The sequence below is a fragment of the Solenopsis invicta genome, chromosome 3 (genome assembly GCF_016802725.1).
Source record: "Solenopsis invicta isolate M01_SB chromosome 3, UNIL_Sinv_3.0, whole genome shotgun sequence".
NCBI lineage: Eukaryota > Metazoa > Arthropoda > Insecta > Hymenoptera > Formicidae > Solenopsis > Solenopsis invicta.
The window spans coordinates 16,864,155-16,884,934 of NC_052666.1; the positions used below are offsets into that span (position 1 = coordinate 16,864,155).

Here is a 20,780-nt window from a genome sequence, read left to right on the forward strand (position 1 = left end):
TGATACTCTCTAAACCTGAATCAGTGAAATTTTATCGATTTATATAACAGTACTATACTTATAACTATGAATATCAGAGACAGTCCTTCAGAGATTCGCTCGTTTTTGCTTCGTTGTAGAAAAAAATTCTCTAAAGAGGATTTTTTTCTTTTAATTTATCGATCTTCTACACTGAGAAAAAAAATTTGTTAATAAACCAAAATATTTAACACAATACGATCAACTAAATATTGACTCAATTCAATAACTATTAAACTAACAACTAATTGCACAAAAATATAATTTATTCATTTCAACCATTTAAACTGTTTAACCGAGAATCAATTAAACCAACACAATATTTAATTAAATGTATCAAACATTTTAATTTTTAACTTATAAATATTTTAATTTAGTATTCAACAAATCTTTTTTCTCAATGTACACGCTCCCAAAGTTTAAAAATTTTAGAGGGGACACTTTTAATATTTTAAATGTGGAGACACTTTATACCTTTTAAATACCACAGTTATTTACACGCGATATTTTTTAATTCCGCATATATGAAATGTTCGTGAATAATGTGAAGAGTCCATTAAGATCAATTTTTAGTAAAAATATTTGAGAATATATCAGAATTGATTTCCATGAGTAATTGAAACATAAACTCGATATAAATTATCTGAGAAACTATTGAAAGATTATTAATACGTTTGTACTATATTTATGTATGAGCTTCAATTCGATTTTATTTTTCGCGCCTTATTGCATTGCGCATACTTAAGTGAAGTTTGCGTCATTGACAGTCGTCAACGCGAGACGATGCGAAACGCTTCTACTCCGCGTCGATCTGCGTCGCGACGCACTTAATCAGTAAGTAGAGCCATCGTTAATCGTGTTTACTTCAATATTCGTCAGTCGCAAAGCACGAATTCGCTGTGTGTACATTAGTGATCCGTCGAGATGTATATTTTACGAAAATCGGCCGATCGAAGTTTACTCGCGCGAGCAAGCAGCAAAGGTATAAGTACACATCATGCATTCCACGAGCATCTATCTTTAATTCTAGCTCGCTCGTTCAATCGCGACACGAAGTCATGACACAAAATAAATAATCGCCCTGAAATCGGTGGGCGTGTGCCGTTTCTCATTCGAAGCGCGGAAAATATGCGAAAAAGCGGTAATCGCCAGCGTTGCCGCTGCGGGTAGCGCGTGACGCGTGAAGTTAGCCGCGCGAGATTCTCGAATTGTTTCGTTGCCGCACGCGTCCGTCTGGCGATACGCGCGTCGCTCGCCATTTCTCGTATTGTTCTACTGTGAACAAGTGCGCGTCGTAATTTGTTTGACATCGGAGTGCTGTGTTGTATGCTGTTAATTAGTGCGTGCTCAATTAGATCGCGACCGAGCCTTTTCTCTTGCGAGTGCGCGTCGTCTCCGGGGATGTCAGATAATTTTGAACTAGCTTTCGAAATTTGGGCTGATCGGCATGCAGATTTGTGATGAAAAATGTAGTTTTGTACTGTCGCTCGCAGATTTGGCTATTTCGGCTTTCAGCCGAGCAAGTTTGGCACGTTCCGATTGAATGCATGCTTATTACATTAGACACAGTGTGCTTGCAAAAAGTACCTAACCTAACCTAATCTGATATCCCTGATTGCACCAGGGGTGACCGATCCGCACGGTCATTTGGGGCCTAGCGAACCCACGGACCCGAGCTTCTCGCAATGCGGACACTCACGTACATACACGTACACATCACACACATACACTCATCTACTTTTTGTTAGTGCTCTAGTGAATATAATGAAATAGAGTAAATAATTAAAGTAAAAAAAAAAAAAAGAAATCAAAATATAATTAGGAGTAAAAGTTGACAAAAGTTTGAAAGACAAAAAAGTGTTGTGCAATTGTATGAAGTGGCAATACCAGGACTACAGAGGAGGAGGAGGCCTAAGAAGCGTCATGCGATGACGGAGCAATCGTTGGGTGAGTGTTTTTATTATTTACTTATTAATTTTGTCATTTTTATATTATGACCGTTTATTACACATTGCGGATATCGCAGACAATTGTATTCCGATCACGTTTCGCAATTATTTTATGTCACCGATGTTTATTAAATTTACTCGTATTTTTTTAATTCTTAGTACTAAAAAAAAAAAATAAATTGAATTAAAATCAAAATGAATTTATATTAATAAAAATAAATATTGTTTTATTATTTCAAACGCAATAAAAAAGTTTATATCTAGAGAAATTTCCAGACATTTTAGATAATTATTTTATTGAACATATATTATATAATTAAAAAAAAAGAATAAAAGTTCAATGCGCGTAACAGTGATTTTTTTTAAGTATTAATTATTTCGAGAATCATAATATAATATAACTCGGTTGTATTTGTATTTTACAGATTAAAGTCGTATTACGACTTCGCTGCTGCGCTACTGTGTCTGGTGAGTGCTGCATTTTTTAAATTTAAGATAATTGAAAAGATCTCTAAAAAAATATATTACAAACAAATGTCTATAATGCGGATCCATTGCCTTAAACTGGATAAGTTAAAGCTGATTGGTATTAGTTAAGAAAGTGTTTCAATAAATATATATAGTATACTATAAGAGTATACTACTGAAATCAGGCTATTAATCGTTTTTCAGTGAATAATACACTGACTCCGATTTAGAGAGAGCACGATCACGTAACTGAATCAAGCATTTAAGAGAGAAAATTGAAGTACGTTTTTGTTATTATATTGTATCATTGATATTTTACAATTCAATTATTTAATCTAATCCTGAATTATACAATCATCATATCCTTTTGCACGATACTCCTTGATTGTTGTCAATGTAAGCTGTTTCTGTTATCTCGTTAAATATCTGCAGGATATTTGCATGACATTTACATTAAATTCTCAATGGAACTCACGCTTTTGTGCTTCGTTGACAAATTGGAGAATTCGTGTAGCGGCATGCCATTGCGAATCGTGCAATAGCCAACGTAACTGCTGTGTCCGCTGATGGAAGTCACCGTTGAGTGTTCCAGAAGGCTCCTCGATGGTGACGTCTCGATCGTTGACACCAGACGTCTCTTCCTCAAGTATTCCGATGGTTCGTCACCTGCGCAAAGAATTTCACGACAGTTTTATAACCATCAAATTCCGCCACGAACTTTTACGAGCGTGTAAACACGAACGAGAGAATTCCCGAAACAACCGCGTAAAACGTATGGCAGCGCGTCAATCAGCGAGATTTTCTTTCAATCTTGAAGAAAGCGTGCTTTTAGATACTTTGTATACAGTATTTATGTAAATAGCAAGTATAATAAGAGCATATATTATAAATTCAAAATATAAATTTTTGAATGAGGGATTTTTTTAGTTAAAAAGTCTTATAAACAGTATCTTTACGTTTATATAAAAAGTTTATATATCATTAATCTATGTTTATAAATGTTTATTTTTATTTTAATTAAAAAATGCTTTATATAATTTTTATATTTATATAATATAATAAATAAGTATAATAAAAAGAAAACATTTTTAACAATTCTGAAAGAGCATCCTTTAATTTATTATGTTGCATATTGAAATTTTGATTTACATTTTTTTTCAGAAAAATTATATTTAAAAATATATGTGTATATAAATCTTTTTGTTTAATTTTTGATGATTCTATCATATTTTTTAAATTTTATGTCGTGATTTTTACGTAAACTTTTTCATGTAAATAATCATCTAGGGTAATTTTTACAACCCAGTTAAAAGTCATTGTTAGTAACTGCATATTGCATACATTGTTGATTGTTCGATAATTTATTAATATTTAAGGGTATTACGTATATATTTAACCATAATATTATTTGAAAAAAAGTAAGAAGAAAATATTAATAAATGTGAAAGAAGCATATTAAGCAGGTTATTACAAATTAATATTTCTAAAAAATGAAGATATCAATAATAAAATGCTACAGATTTTTGATGGAATTTTATATTTAAATGCTCATAAATAAATTTATAAATAAGTTGCAATTATTAGAAAAATAATTATAAAATCATTTATATTGTATTTGGCTGCTTTTCCATAATTGTTAAAAATGCTTTACTTTTATTATATTTATTTATTCTATAATAAAAATAAAAACATTATGTAAAGTATTTTTTAATAACAATAAAAATAAACATTTATAGAAATAGATTTATGTTATATAAACTTTGTACATAAATATAAAGATACTAGTAGTTTATAAAATTTTTCAATTCAAACCTCATTCAAAAACTTATATTATTATTTTAAATTTATAATATATTTCTACACTACAAGCTTTAATACTATGACTATTTAAATAACTTGTTTATATTGTACATTGGAAATCTCGGAATCTTCGAATGAAAGATGAATATGGAGTTTGGAAAATATTTATTGGGCGAAAATTTCATTTTTTCGACGCTAAAGTGTAAAACACATCTCAGACTATTCTCGGATTAATATTGCAAAGATACAAACCAGTGATCTGCTGCGGAATAATGTCAGGATTTTTCTCATCGCTTTCGCTAAGATCACCGCTGGTGTCCAGCTTTCTGAACGGGCTACTAGGGTGCTTCTCGTCCGCGAGCAAACTGCATCCTTCTCGGAACCGTAATTCCCTTTGAATCGGGACAGCCTTCGTCTGCTTCGCGTGATCCTCCATTTGCGATTTGTTCTGATCCTCCACGTGCGTATGCTGGACTCGCAAAACGACCATCACTATGACCGCGACAATAATGAGGGCCATCACAACGCCGATTGTTACGCTCAGCATCGGTGTCAGATTGTCATGCTGTCTTGGTCGTTCTGCAATATCCACAAAAACGGTCAAAAACAACCGCGATCGAAAATTAGAGAATTAGATGCGATCGATATCAAGCACAGAATCGCTTAGTTGATATTTTTCACGTAATCATTTGAAACAGTTTTCAACCGCGCGTTTCAACACAAATAATGTCCTTTTTAATGAAAATGCTTTCAAATACTTTAAAGTTCGGACATAGCATCGAATTTTTAACGAATTAAGAGCTCGGTTATAACAGCTCGGTTGATGCTACACGAAATGTTAATAATGTAACAAGCGAAGCTTTCATAAAAATATAAAAGGTGCGTGACACAGGTGTCACGCTTGACTCGTTTGCATATCCGGTCGAAATGCCCCAAAACGATTAATGTCCTAAATACTACACGGGTCGTATTTTATTTTAATAAAGATATAAAACAAATATATATATGTATACACACACGGAATCCCGGACACTCCGGACTACCGGTGATAGGCAAATTAAAAATTACGATAACAATCGCATCAAACAAACAACGGGAAAATTGTCCGATGGTATTAAATCGCCAATTCCTGACCTGATTTTTCGCGTCGGATCATGAAAGCGCCGGGAGCTTTTTACGCGGCTCGCTCAACGAATTAATATTGAGTCGATAGCTTTTCATCAATTCGACCAATTGGCAGCGGCTCTTCGCTCGCGTTGCCTCATCGACGATGGAATTTTTACGTAATTACCTAAATCTCGCGTAACCTTTTTGAATTAATACATATCATATAACAACATCAAACGCGCATGAATGTCATACCATAAAAGAAGAAACTCGTTACGACGCATAAATTTTAAGGAGGCTAAAAGAAATCAGATTTTTAAGGAACAAAAGTGTTACTACTTGATTTACGTTTCCAATATCATTTTTATGCTTGCCATAATATTATTGAACGATATATCGTCGATTAATCGTAATTTTATAAAACTCGAGTGAGTTTTATAATTTTATGTTCCATAAATTCGTTTTCAAACTTTGTGTCAATTTACTTTCGAAAATGCGGTATAGTCGCGTGATCTTTCACAGTAAAGAATTTTGTGTCGCAAGCAAAAAGGTTTGAAAACCACTCATGTAGGATACACCACGTAAAATGATGTGATGGCTCTCGAGTCAATACTTCTTCGGAACTTTCAAGCAAATCGAGTACCAAAGCTTGTTCAAAAGATATCGAAAAGCTTTGGAGTTGTTAACGTTACAGCGAGTCTAGCAGAAACTTTTGAAATATCGAACGAGTATCAATTTGCTTTAATATACAACGCTGTATGCATTGGAACATACTTACTTTGCAATATATATGTACACGTGCACACATATGGACACACATACATACATACATACATACATACATACATACATACATTTTGTTCTTTAAATATTTGATTTTTAGCGCAAGAGTATCAATGTAAAAGAAGCGTAATTCTAAAATGTTACTGTGCGTAAATTTTTACAGGGGCTAATTCAGGTATTTGATATTAAATAGCGCTAGGCAAGAGCTTCTGATTTCACCAAATTTTCTCTCTGATATGTAGTTATAGTGTCAGATTTGCACGACGTTTTTTATGACCTTTGATTATGAAGCTTGGATAAATATTCACTCACGGTAATGTCAAAGTAATTTTTTTTTATTCATAATTTCTTGCGATATACACTATATTTTGTTTGCAAGTAAATTTGTTTTTATAAGTTAATAAACTATTTAATATAAATAGAGAAATACTTACGAAAAAGTTACTTTAGCAAATTTAAATAAATCTTACAATAATTTTTTACTGTGACAGTGAAAACAAGGATCTGTCAGAATACAATTTTTGAATCACTATATAATTATTATATGTCATTCAAATAATAATTATATTAAACAGATAATAATATTACATTATATCGTATAATAATAATTCTATTTAAGAGGACGAATTTATTAGTTAAATACTTATTAGTAAAAAGGCAGAGGTCATTTACTTCTTTTTACTCCCATTATCAATCTTAATATTTTTTTCTTTAATCCCATCCCATCGCTGATTATATTTTCGGAAAGAGTAACTCTTTTTAATTCCTAGATATTAATTGTGATCTAACAATTTTAATTAGGAGTAACAAAGATTTAATCAAAAAAGCTCGCAAAAGTCTTCTAAAGCTTACTGGGTTATATCTAACCAAATAACATTTATTAAGATTGTTAAACATAAAAATTCTTTGTTTAATATTCATTTATTTTACAATTAAAATAGCGCCAGTTAAATTATTTTAACACCTTCCAACTCATACAAAGTAGACATAAAGGGTGTTAAAAATTTTTTAATTATGTGAGCAAATTTCAGTATGAAATACACGAGTAGCATTCTAGAATTAAATAACTCTCAGGTCTCAGGAAAGAAATGGGATAATTTTCTCACCCGACTCGGACGTCAGTTGTTTTTCGGGCAGGCGCAGAGTGCCGGCCTGCACCACCATCGCCTCGCTACGGCCTTTGTCGTTGTAGGCGTAAATACAGGCCTGGTAAAGGGCGCCGGACTCCAAGTGAGTGACGCTGAAGCGTGGTACTGGCGACGTCAAATTGGCACGCAAGTCCTGGCTGTTGCTCTCGCGCACCTCCAGCAGGAAGGATTGCGGCAGGCCACCGTTGAAGCCCTCAGTGCATCGCACGGAGAACGAATTGGTCGACGTGTTCGAGGTCGTGCAATTGTGAACCATGTCTGGCCGGCCTGTCACGGATAAGGGCCTGCGTTTTTAAATGCGCCTCGTGCACGAGGGACCATTCGCGCGCTCGTAACAGCTCTTAATGGCCACGAGAAGCCGCGATAATATCGCCGCGCAACTTTCAAGTTCTTCAAGCTCTTTCGATAATCGATGTAGTACTTTTGCGCGCCGGCCGAGATTATTAGGATCAACAAAGGGGATGACAAGAGAAACAAAATACGATAGAATAATGAAAAACAGTCGTCAAAAAGATAAATTAAAGTACAAAATCGAATTACACAGGGCGATATTAAATTTAGGATATTGATAATATTATATTTTGACGCTTCATATCAATTTTTTCGGAAATGACTATCGGATTGCGAATCTTTTTTAGTGCTTTAAATAACTGTTAAAACAATATTGTTCGAAGCTTTGACAGATTCAGATTAAAATATTTGCTTGCTTCCATATTCCGCCAAGCGAATTGCAAAAATAAATGAATTAACGATAGTAATACTGAAATATTTTCGGTTTGCACGCCAGCAACAGGAAAAACCTCTTAAGATCGCTAACGATTTTGCGTACAGATTAAATAAAAAATGTAAAACAATTTTTTTCCCGTTCACTCGTCAATTCTATATTTCGCAAAAAAATTGGCCTGTCGCTTTTTATTAAAAAAATGGTTAATGTTCAATATAAAAGTTACGTTTTTCTGTTTAGGAAAATAAAATAACTTTTTTTTCCTCTCCCACAAACCGTGGAACTCTAACGCCCCATAGTTACGTTCAGAGTCGAAAAATTATACGAGTAGAGGAAAAAAAAAACAGTACGAATGTAAAAAAAATTGCGTAATAACTTCCCCGTAGTTTCCGAAGTTTGTTTATTTCTACTTTTTACGCTATATTAAAGTGCGCTGAATTTTAAGCGAAACTAATTACATAAGTAGAGCGGTAACTCTTCAGCGTCAGCAGTTTCTGCAGTTTACTGCAACTTTCAATGCTGCGTTCTTTTCTCTGCGCACCGAAATGATGTATAGTCTCATACAGACGGCGGCAAAAGGGGAAAGCGTTATGCAACATATCGTTTCGCGTGCAGTGGATTCGCGAATCAGGGCGTGATAGTTGCTCTGTAAAAATCCGGCGTACGATCCGCGCTGGCGCATACGGGCCACTTGTAACCGAGCCGGCTGTAAAGATATACGGCTGTCTAGCCTTTTTTCTGTAAAGGCATTAGCCGGCGGTACACTTCGCGGCTCGTAAAAGCCGGTTAAAAGGGCGCGAACGAAACGATAACGGTATACTGCGCTGCGAGAGAAACGCGGGGGCGGGAGAGAGAGAGAGAGAAGGGAATATAAAGAAAAGGAAATAAGCAGGAATATGCCGAGTTGTTCTCGCGTTTATGGTTGCTGAAAAATCATAGCGCACCGGACACCTGCTACCATCTCTCGCGATGTCCCCTTTTTACTCGCCCGCGCGTTCGCTTTTTTTTTCCTCGCGACGACGACGGCGGCGGCGCGGGGGGTGCATGCGAGAAGCGAGAGCTGTTTTCCTTTATGTCCGGAATGCGCGCATCCTTGTATTACGCGTACGCGTGTTTTCTTTGTACAGTAATCCGATAGTACGATCCGCGAATCGCAATTAATTGGTAACTCGAGCATCGATACGCGGCGGAAACGCGGACATGAGAATACAACGGACATACCAATGCTGCGGATGGATCCCCAGCATTCGGCTTATATTGATTTTTTAAGAATTTGAATAAAAAGCAAACAGTATGGATTTGGTTCATCGTAATGATTTGTTTGAAAAATAAAAACCTTTTGTGCTATCATGCTACAAATTCAAAGATAGAGAGAGAGAGAGAGAGAGAGAGAGAGAGAGAGAGAGACAGAGAAATGTAACGCGATGTAATAATAATAATAATAGTAATAATAATAATAATAATAATAATAATAATTACTTAAGTTTTACCTACATCTTAAAGACTGGTGATATTTGAAGATAAATCGCGACTTCATTATCACGTTATCTAATTTCGTGTCGTTATTATAACAATACTAATTGGAATTTATTGTGATCACAAGTCTTGGAAGTTTCACGTAATTGGATGATTTTATCAAAACGGCATACGCATCCCGCGTCTTTCCAATTTTACACTAAGATGCGAATTAGTTATTCAATTACGCAAATGTGAGACTTTGGAAACTAGGAATAAAATCCGAATCCTAAATTAGCATAAAGTCGCAGTTCCCGAAAGATTTAAATCCTCCCGGATGAAAACCATTAGCTTCGTTGTTAGTTTTATTAATTTACGAAGTTACATGCGAATTAAATGCATGCTAGAAATTCCTTTTATACATGAATAAATTTTTAATACGCGAAATAGAAAAGACATTAAAATTATTATCGTTGGCTCTAGTTTCGAAAAAAAAACAAAAAAAAAATGGGAATTCTTTTCCATTTCCTGTCTATTCGAGCTCTCGCCAAGAGCAATCATAAATTAAAGAAGGATTGAATTGAGTTAGTGCGAGAAATATTACCTATCGATTTTTCAAAAATTTGTTTGTAATTTGCATAATTTTGTTACGCTACATCGCGCAAACTCGTCGTGACGATCAATCTTCTAGATCGGAAATTCACACCGCGTATCGGAAGCCGTGTCGCTTCGCATTTTCGCGAAATATCGCGATACAGATACAAATACAGAGATCCCTTACCCGCTGGTATAATGTGATATACACAGGGCACTTGTTGTTGCCCGATGTGATTTCTGGCCCAGCAGAGTAACGTGCCGTAATCTAATTCCGTCATTGGTGTGTATGAGACGATGGAGGATGTGCCAGCTCGCGCGATATGGCCGGCCGCAACGTCGATACTCTCGGCGGAGTTATTGAAGGTCCACTTGAATTGCACTTCCGGCGGATTTGCATCCACTTGGCAGGATATATTCGCCTTCTCCTGTTTCGCCACGCCGTGGACCTTAGTTTGATTCGGCTTGCACGTCGGGGCGACTGTGGACACGAAAGTCGAACAGCATCGATAAATAATTGGAACGCGCGGATGCGATAGGTATCTTCGTCTTGTGCGGCTCGTGAATTTCTTATGCTACTATTAGTCTATGATAAACACGATTTTCCGATATTTCACGATGTATTTTAAGTTTTCTGCGAAGATTTAATAAAGGAAACAATTTATTAAGGTGATATCATTATTTCAGTCTCTATTATTTGAAAAATTGTCCAAACCATTTGGATTAATATTTTACGTTTTTACTATCTTAATGATTCAGCTACAAATTATATATTTTTGAAATATTCTTGTAAATTTTTTACAAGAGAGGTTTCTCTCCTGTTATCTATTTAAATGAATAAAACTTGATTTGCATAGATATTTTAATTTCAATGCTAAATAATTTTATAATAATAATAAAGCTAAATCAAGACTCTTATAAACTCATTTTATAATTCATTTCAGTATTACTTTTTTTTGCTTTATATAAATAATTAGACAATTCAATTTCTGGCATTAAATAATTTTATTATATTAATTAAATTAGACATTCTCAAAATCTACTAAATCCTTTTATCATCTCTTTTCTAATTGGCCGTTCGAATAGTGCATTAAATAATGCGCTTATTGAAATTTTTAACTATGGATTTTTATATTAAATATTTGCGAATTTCACACGTAATACGCTTTGCGTTTCATAGCTAGCTAATTCGGAGGAGGCTTTCGGATTAAGTTCAAACATTGATTAACAAAACTATTACAATCCGAAATATTTCGATATCACGTCTGATAATCTATGGTCTGATAATCTATGCGCAAACGGATAAACAGTTGAATGGCCCAATAATATTGTACACGCAATTCACGAGAGGCATATAGACGTATACAGATATAAGCCAGGAATTAAAATTGTACAGTGAGAGAATTTACGGGAGTACCGAATCTTTGCTTATTATAATCCATTATTAATTAAAGCCGATCGAACGAATACGTTTTCATTCGCGGTCTTTGTACCGTCATCTCGTTATCAAATTTTTAGCGTGATAAATAACCCAAACTATTTAGCCGTATCGAGGGGGCTTAGTACTGTATTTAGGTCTGCAATAATCCGAATAGCGGATTAAAATCGATAAGCATTATAACAGCTGTGTTTCATTATACGTTGAAATATGATAAATATAACTAGTACTATTACTTTACTACGAGAGAGTTTAGTGCTGTACTTAAGATTGTAATAATCCAAATAACAGATTACAACAAATATTAACATCTAATCAGCAAATATAACAATACTTTTTTAAAATCTTTTCTTAAAAAACAAACAATAATTGTAGTACTTTATTAATAACGAACACAATATATTGCATATGCGTGTGTATGCGTGTGTGTGTGCGTGCGTGTGTGTCCGTGCTTGCTTGCTTGCGTGCGTGCGTGCGTGCGTGCGTGCGTGCGTGTGTGTGTGTGTGTGTGTGTGTGTGTGTACATGCATATGTATATGTGTATATGTATTTGTTGTTAATAAATTGTTAATTAATGTTTATATTCCAACTTATTTTTTAAAAATAAGAATTTAAAAAACATCATCTGCACGAATGTTTTTTACGCTCACTGTATATGTTGCTTTCTATATCAAAATATTTTTTTAAATCATGTTTTATTTAACTGCCGAAAGCAGAAAACAAAACAAAATTTTTGTTTATAAAAAATATTAAATAATAAATCACATCTAAAAAATTCTTTTATATATTCCGACGCACACGAATGAATCCTGCTTCGCAGCGTGAAACGCCTGACTTGTTCAGTATTCTACTACTAGTAGCTGCAAATGTAAGAATACGTACACATCACGTTCAAATAAAAGGGCGAGCTCTCGCCATCGCCCTCGGTGTTATATCCCACGCACGTGTAATTGCCGGCGCTTTTGCGATCAACTCCCTGCAGCACCAGGCTCTGGTTACTGATTATGATGCCCTGCGTGATATTGTGATGGAGTGCTTTGCCCTGAAAGAAACACGATAATTGGTATCTCTCGCTATTAGATTGAACCTCCGACTATGTCGAGAATGAGGTGAGGATCATTTTCCCGTACGTGTGTAGATACGCACGCGTACGCGAGTGAATCGCAGCTTGTCAGAGATGAGAGCAAGCGCTCATCACGGCAAGGGTGACGAGACAGGTTATTATAAAAGTTTGATGCTTCGAGCGCTAAAGTTTGTATTCGGTCTTAACGCAAGTCGATGCTCTCGCGAGTACAGGCATAGTCGAGTTTGTTAGCCGGCGAGAGACCAATCTGTTTACGACACCCTGGGTTTTAGAACTTTCCGAGCGCGAGGGATACGGACGAATTTACTCGGGACGAACATTGTTACGCATCTTTGAGATTGATTAATGATAATCGCAGCGAGGCGAACGAGGGATTGTTTGCGCAGATACTAGAAAGGAACGATTCAAGTATTTAAAAATTTAGCTAAATATAACACATATCTGAAAATAATGTTGTTCGGACATAAGTTTAACTGTGTAGAACATTAAAGCATGATGAGCAAAAACATTTGATATTCTAGCAACCAGTTTAATTGCCCTATCTTGATAGCTCAACAAAATTATTTTCATTCGTATTTAACTGAATTTTCCACGAGTTATGTGGAAAATTTTTTTAAAAAAATCTTTGGAAAATATTTTTTGACGTGCGGAGAGAAACTCCGTTATAATTATGATAAATTTTATTTGATGCGCGCGAATGCTGTAGATCCGGTAACTGTTAACGCAAGGTTAAGTTGATTCATCAAGGATAGAAGTTTTAAATAAATCTCGCTGAATAAATTTTTGTAATTTCAAGTTTTGCGCCACCGACGCTCTCTGCAACATTTATTTCTTGAAAATATTTTAGCCAACTTGTTTTTACGTTCAACAGTTTGTGATTTTCTGAAAATATTCTTTTTCTCTTCGTTTTAACATAAGTAACTTTCGTGATAATTTAATACAGAGGAAGGTCGCCGATTACCGACGTAGTATTTCGGTTTTGAATTAATCTCTTAAACAAAAATTAAAAATAAAACTTTGGAAACATAAATACAAATTAGAAAGCGTCTTCTATCAGGTGATGCAGCAGTTTTTATATCGTATCATATTTTACAATATTCAAGTATTTTTCGTAAGATAATAAAAAATGAAAGTCTGACAAAATGGGATGTCACTTTAGAAAACCTGTGTCGATATTGGCGACTTTCCTTTAACATAGAATTCTCAGCAGTAAAGAGAGAAATACTCAAAAGAGAGAATATCTGATATTCGCAAGGCATTATGAAACAATGTTTATAGTTTTATTCTGAATAGAACGGTGTTCTCGCTCACCTGATGCCGCCATTCCACCTTGTACACCGGCGGCTCGGCCTGTATGAGACAGTCGAAGTAGACGTCCGTGCCCTCCCGTATGGTGTTCGGATTCAGCGACGTGCCGAGCTGGATCTGCGTCTCCGGCGTGTCTGCGAATCACGACCTTCGATAAACCGTCAAAATCGACCGGATTTCCGGCGTCTGAATAAATAAGGAAAGAGCATCGCGGGCGCGCCCCGGGGAACGGAGCCGGATTCGGGGCCGTCGCCGTTTATGAGCTTACATTGTATCTGGAGTACCCAGCCGTCCTCTATCGGCGCGGTTCCCATGATTCGATTTTCAGCTTGACACGACAAGTGTCTGCCTGCGTCTGCTTTCGTCGCCATGAAAGATAAAACGCTGGTGGTCGTGTTCCCATCGACGGAGATCTGTAACAACATTATGATAACGTTCAACCGGGTCCGCCGGCTCCTGCCGTCCACTTCCCCGACACTCGTCACGTTTATTCGGGTTTTTTTTTCTCATCGAAACGATCGTCTGCCTACCTATCCACGCCGTCGTCATCGGACGGCGCCGACGTTCAACCCCCATATATTAAAAGCGTATTTATCACCCGACCTGGAGGGTCGGCGCTAGCTACAGTCGAAATTCCCGATCAATCTCTCGTTATCCTCCTCGAGGGAGCGGCCTATTTTCTAGTAATAAAGAAGTGGCCTTTATCTTTTTTTAAGAGCCAGACCGCCATTACGACAAGGTTTCACTGAATTATTCAATGCATACGTGTATTTGATTAATTTTCGTGATTTTGTGGGAAGAAATGCGCAAGCAATAAATAAGAAATCCCTTGCTTTCCTATATTTTTCTATCCTTATATCAGATACTTGATTATCTTTCTTATCTAATACATTAAAAACGCATCTGTTGGTAGCCAAGAAATTTTATTTTATGCGTAATAAAAACTTCTAATAGTAGTACGGACAATGATGTGCGTAATATATTTTTTTAAATTATCGCATCTATTAAAATTCAAATTTTCTTTTAATAAAGTTTCTTATTTTCCGTGAAATAATTATTTAATACACAGTAAAAAGTTTTATTAAAAACGATCCATTTTTGTGTTGAATTTTTTGTTTTACTTTTAAAAAATAAAATAAAATCTGGAAAAAATGTTAGATTATTAAGTTCATACATTTTTAATGAGACATATTTTTTTCATAAAAAATATATACAGTTTCGTACATACATAATCACACTATGATAAATTATATACTTAGGTAACATAATGTTAATTAAACATAATGATTATGTTATTTAAATATTTTAATTTATAAATATTTAACATTTCTTGGTGTCAAAATAATACAGTTTATGAGTGAATAAAAAAATAAAAATAATGTAGCTTCGAAATGTTAATTTCAAGTTAAACGAATAAAACATTATAAATCTTAATTTTATTAAAGAAGTATGTATACTTTCACAAATTTGTTTTTGAATTTATATCAAAGTACTGATTTTCTGTGTTAATTTTGCACATAATATTTGCATTACTTTCTGACATATTGACATCTTGTATAAAATTAAAAATTTAATTGTTTGAGATATATGTTAAATTTAATACAAATTTGCCAACCGTGTACAAATTCAATATTCTTCATAGCAAACATATTACTCTTTACAATAAGCTTTTAATAATTAAAAATTTTTTTCTTTCAGATTTTATTTTATTCTTTAAAAATAAAACAAAAAATTAAAAAAAATTTAGGCAGCAAATATTTATGATGCTATTTACGCGAATGTGATAACGTTCGATTTAGAATCGCTGATAGTCGATTCGTTCTACTTAACTCGTTCAAGTAGTAGAGATATCTGAATAATCAGACGCTCCGTAGAAAGTCGTGCGCCCGAGGAAAAGACTTCCGATTCGATTTACACCATCGAGACCGTGCACTTAATGTAATTTGCAAGCTCGACCGCGGCTCGTACAGCTCCTTAAAGTGACCATAAAATAAGGTTTTCTCTCGCGCACGTGTATCCCCGTGTACGGCGCACGTGTGTCTCATTGCGAGGGTGGCGTGAAAATTATCGTTATTGCGGGCACGAGCTTTACCCCGAGCGGGGTAAAAGCGTCGTTAGGCGTCGAATAATTTAAATCAGAGCGTCGCGAGGCGATTTCGTGAATTCGCGCTTGCAATTAAGGCGCGAATCGATGCCTTAATGAACGCTCGATACATCAGGTAAGCCGGTTATCCGCTCCCTGCGCGTCGATACGATCGCGGAAATTTATCTCTGTCTATCCGCACAATCGGAGGGGTTTGCGAACGCACGTGAGAGTGAATAAAAACCTGGCAAAGCCGCCTTTCTCGTAAATGAGTTATTTGCCAGTTAGCGTTCCGTAAATAGTGGTCCGTCGTTTGACAGCACTGCCAGGTACGAGTAAATAACGCGTATTAATGACGAAGAGTTATCTATTTTTTTTCTATCGATTTTGATCGCAGAATAAACGGAGCAAAGCGCAAGGGTGAACGCATGTTCCAATTTTATGACAATCGATCAGTGTACAACCTCGAAACATTCACATGAGAGTTGTTCTCCCTTTGTTGTTCGAGCAAATGCTTTTCAAGTAGTTTCGAGGTGTCGAAAGGGAAAGAAACGTGAAATTCACATTTCCCACCCCCCTCCCCCCCTCTTTTGCCGTTTTGGCTATTGAATTTTGTTGAACGGCTGTTATCCCCCGAGTAACGAAATTTATATTGCACTTGGCCGATTTAATATTTCGATAAAATAAAGTACACACAATTTATGCAGACCGAGACCTTTTGAACTTTACCACATATGTATCGTGAGGTAAATTCGCAAGTTTAGCTTCCGTACCTCTCGTGTTTTACATTTTAACGAACATATCGTTACCACCGTATTACCAAAATGAAGCATAATTCACAATTTTATGCTATTTAAAAGTTGCATGGCTTTACGAAAAATCAAGTTCATGGATTATGAAGTGCTCGTAATAACTTTGCTTTACGTTTCGTGAATTAAACATCCGTACTCACTCGGCAAACGCTCGCTCAACCCAATGAACCGAGTTTAGGGATTACGCTCTTCATATAAAACGGGAATTATGGGCGGCGCGAAGCAGTCAGAAAAACGCATCGCCCACATTACTCATATTCCTGAGCGAAATATAACGCAAAATATTTCATAAAATCTCAAAATATTCCGGGTGGTTTTTCAACTTTCCCGTTGCGTCGGAAAAAAAGTGGACACACAAGCGGCGAGCCTTCGATCTCGCGCGAGAGAACGCGGGATGCAACGGGATGCGACGGGACATCATCCCCCCCCTCCCCCTCTCCCCCGCCGCGATTCTGTCGCGCGATTAAAAAATAATCGGGGGTCAGAGAGCGCGCGCGAATAATAAATTTTGCGTCTTGCCGAGGAAATAAATCAACGGCGGGGTACTCGCGCTCTAATTTCGTTCCGATGGGCGGCGGTGAGCGGCTTTGCGCGCCGTTTCACGCGGTGGTGGCCCGCGCAAAGATAATTACGAAATGAGATGCGCCATCTATTAAAAATATATTTCCGACTGCGCATTCCGGGGAGGTCGAATCGTTTAACATAATTGCTGCAATTCCGTGCTACAATACGAGCGCAGGGAAGGGAAAAGAAGATACTCGCGTCGCGCGCGAAAAGCTCCCTCGTCTCACGGGGATGCTGTGCGCACATCCCCAGTGGCAAAGCCGAGAGGAACGCTGATTGTGAGCGGGGAACTACTGCTCGCTCGAGGAGCCGCGTGATTACGCGAAAAGTGAGAAGAGGCACGAGAACTCTTGATTATGTACCTCGAGCTCCCCGCTCATATTTTCCTTCGACCCGTCGCCTCTGTGCTTAACTTTCCTGCGTAAGCAGCGAAACAATCATCAGCGTCGCAGCGCCGCTGGCGCGCGGGTATCGACTTTGAAACAATATTTTCTCTGTCCCGCGCGGCGGCGGCGGCGCGCACGAACCACCCTCTCTCGCCCACCCCCTCGTCTCTCGCCGTCGCCGTGCTTAATCCGCCGCTACCCGGCAAATATTTACGTCGTCGTCTTAAGTGCGGATCAAAACGCGCGTCGCGTTGTTTGCGCACCGCCCGTGTGCACCCCGGCCCTTTCACCCCCCCCCTTTCCCCCTCCGTGTGTTTTATCGGGGTGGCGCGGGGGAGGGAATCGAAGTAAAATAAACAAACGGCCGATGCTCGATTTCGCCCGACAACGGGTCAATTTATTCGAAAGTACGTTCTTTCATTTCGCTCGCTAATCCGCGTTTCCATTGACGTTTGTTTGCTTTGTATACGAAATACCGTCATCCGTTTCTCGCGACAGAAACGCCGCGCCCCGGTTAGAGCGTTCGATTTACGTTAAATCGAAATTTATTTCGCCGCGCGCACGGAATGAAATTGAATGAATTAATGAATTGTATCGGAACGGAAGGATAGAAGAGAGAGAGAGAGAGAAAGAGAGAGTGAGAGGAGGGGGGAGGAGGGAGAGAAAGCGCGAGAGGATTCCGTTCTCGTAGATCAAGTATCATCGTAATCGCCCCGGCGAGATATTCTTTATTCGAGCTGCGCGCCGTAATTAGATTTATCGATATTCACGACGTACCTCTTCATTACTGCCGCTGATTAATCCCGTAACGACGAAATGTTACGCTTGTTTTTTATAAAAATACAGAGAACAAGCCGATGGTGTAACGTCGTTATAAAGCAGTTCCTAGCGTTTTCCATTTTATTTTCAATTCTACGATGAATCGATGCAAGATTTATATGGAGAGAATTTAGTCTTTTGTGAATACAAAGCGTTCAATAAACAATTGATGTACGACATCGTCGGCATACTGTCCCAATACTTTTTTTCTTTTTAGAAGAAGAAAGAGAAAGAAGATAAAACTGAATTATAACGTTCCCGTAAACAAGGTAACGTCAAATGGCATCTTAATGACGTCTCTAACGTCACTCTAACGTCAATATGACATTATTGAAACGTCTGCCTGTTTGCTGCGACGTTAGACTGTGTTCTTCATTTTTCGCGAAAACATAATATTTGCTTCTGTTAAAAAATTCCCCAAGAAATCTTCAATAACAAAAAGAATGGTCGATAAACAAAGTGAAATAAAGGCTAGGAAATTAATGTATGAGAAATATCAGCTGCGAATAGTCTTGCTCTTGCAGCAAAGCATAATGTACTGCGAATATCCTTGACGTTTAATCGCATTGAATTATTACCGCGTGCACTCTTTTATTTCAACGTAATGTTTAACAAGAATATCCCTCTGTTGTAGCAAAAGGACAATTTTATTTCCTGCCAATTAGACATAATCCCTGTACGGTGCATTCCACTGTAAACGGCAGTCAATCATGTAATCGGCCTATGTCTTTTTCAGCGTCGCTTAATCCGTGGAAATTGAACGTGGAAATTGCGGACCCGCCACGAAATTAGGAGACACATGTCAATCAGAGTCGAGGCGCAGCGGGAGATCAATCATCTTTCATTAATGTGGAGATCAATTCAATATTGAACTATCGGTACAAGACCAAAAAAGTGTTAATTTTCAGCGGAAAAGATACGAGAGTACACACATTTCCGTTATATTTTCCGATTCGTGATGTCATGCTGGATAAATTCTTTTTCTTAAGTTAAATATAAATTAAAAATAGCGGAAGAAGGTCTCTCTAAAACTCTTGTGATATCTTTTACAGTTTGACGAAAACACAATAAATATGTGAGAAAAATTCCGAAAGTTTAGACACGCGTAGGACAAAACTTTCCAGAGATGATAGATGCGTTTTTAATGTATTAGAGGACATAGACGATAAAATAGCCTAACTTGGCGTTTATGTAGACACAGTTTAACTTGGTTATTACAAACATTTGTTTACGTTCACAATAAAAATAATCAGAAAAACAACGCATTAATTTGAGAAATAGTCTCGTTTTTCTTTTTTTTAAGAAATAGTATACTAAGGGAAAAAAATTTAATGCTTTCAGCAAATGCTGTTTAGTTACGGCATTTTTAACAGCAATTACATTCTTTTTTATATAACAAAAAATTTAAGTGCTCCTACAAAATGCAATAAATAAAACAAGTATTTGTTTGTATTAACTAAATAATTTTTCGTACATTGTAACCAAATTATTTGTTACAACAAAACGTTTTTCCTAATGTATGCGTTTTCCATTTCCCTGTTTGAAAGAATTAACTGTCCAGATGAATATACATTAGAATAACGTAATATCCTTGATACAGGGGGATACCAAAAGGTTCTCTCTTATCCAAGACTACAAATTCAAATTTATGCGCTACCGAGAATAGTTGGGTGGAACGTGTGTTAGGGCAAGGACGAAAATTGTTCCATCAAGGAATACACTTACGGTCTCCTTGGAATCCACTAAGCGCTGACCGTTCCTCCACCAGGTGACGCTGGCCGGTGGTCTGGAACCAGAAGTTGTGCAGACCAAGTCGTACTTCTTGCCAGCCGACAACGGTCGGTTTCCGTCAATTATTTTCACCTCCAGCGGGCTGACTGAAAATTATTCGATTCACTAGTTAGATGACGCTTGATAGCTATCACTTGATAAAATGTTTGCAAAAAAAATATTGTAAGGTTTTACAAAATATGCATTGTTAGGAAGAATTTTTAGGTATCACTATTTCATCTCGATTTATCCATTTGTATTAGCATAGTTTTCATTTAACTTAATGGATATAAAATGTCAATAATATCGACATATTGTGATAATATTTATATTTTTTGATGATATTGAAAAATGAAAACAAGCAATATCATTTTTATTTGTTACACTAAACGTTTCAAGTCAAACGATACAGTAATTAGTTTCCGTTAAATAAAAATAGTTCCTACGGGATTGAAATAATTCCAGGTGTT

The 20,780-nt window shown here is 36.6% G+C and overlaps 1 protein-coding gene across 3 annotated transcripts in view; it reads right to left on the reverse strand.

Annotated features, from left to right (window-relative positions):
• Positions 1-20,780, reverse strand: part of LOC105202773 (nephrin) — a 291,450-nt gene that overhangs the window by 3,871 nt on the left and 266,799 nt on the right. For all 3 annotated transcript variants that reach the window (XM_039447151.1, XM_026135813.2, XM_026135812.2), the window contains 8 exons: positions 20,266-20,417; positions 14,145-14,289; positions 13,880-14,010; positions 12,367-12,526; positions 10,234-10,527; positions 7,232-7,540; positions 4,488-4,814; positions 2,911-3,101 (listed from right to left, as the gene is read on the reverse strand). In XM_039447151.1, the coding sequence (XP_039303085.1) occupies positions 2,911-3,101; positions 4,488-4,814; positions 7,232-7,540; positions 10,234-10,527; positions 12,367-12,526; positions 13,880-14,010; positions 14,145-14,289; positions 20,266-20,417 (1,709 nt within the window). The remainder of the gene's footprint in view (positions 1-2,910; positions 3,102-4,487; positions 4,815-7,231; positions 7,541-10,233; positions 10,528-12,366; positions 12,527-13,879; positions 14,011-14,144; positions 14,290-20,265; positions 20,418-20,780) is intronic.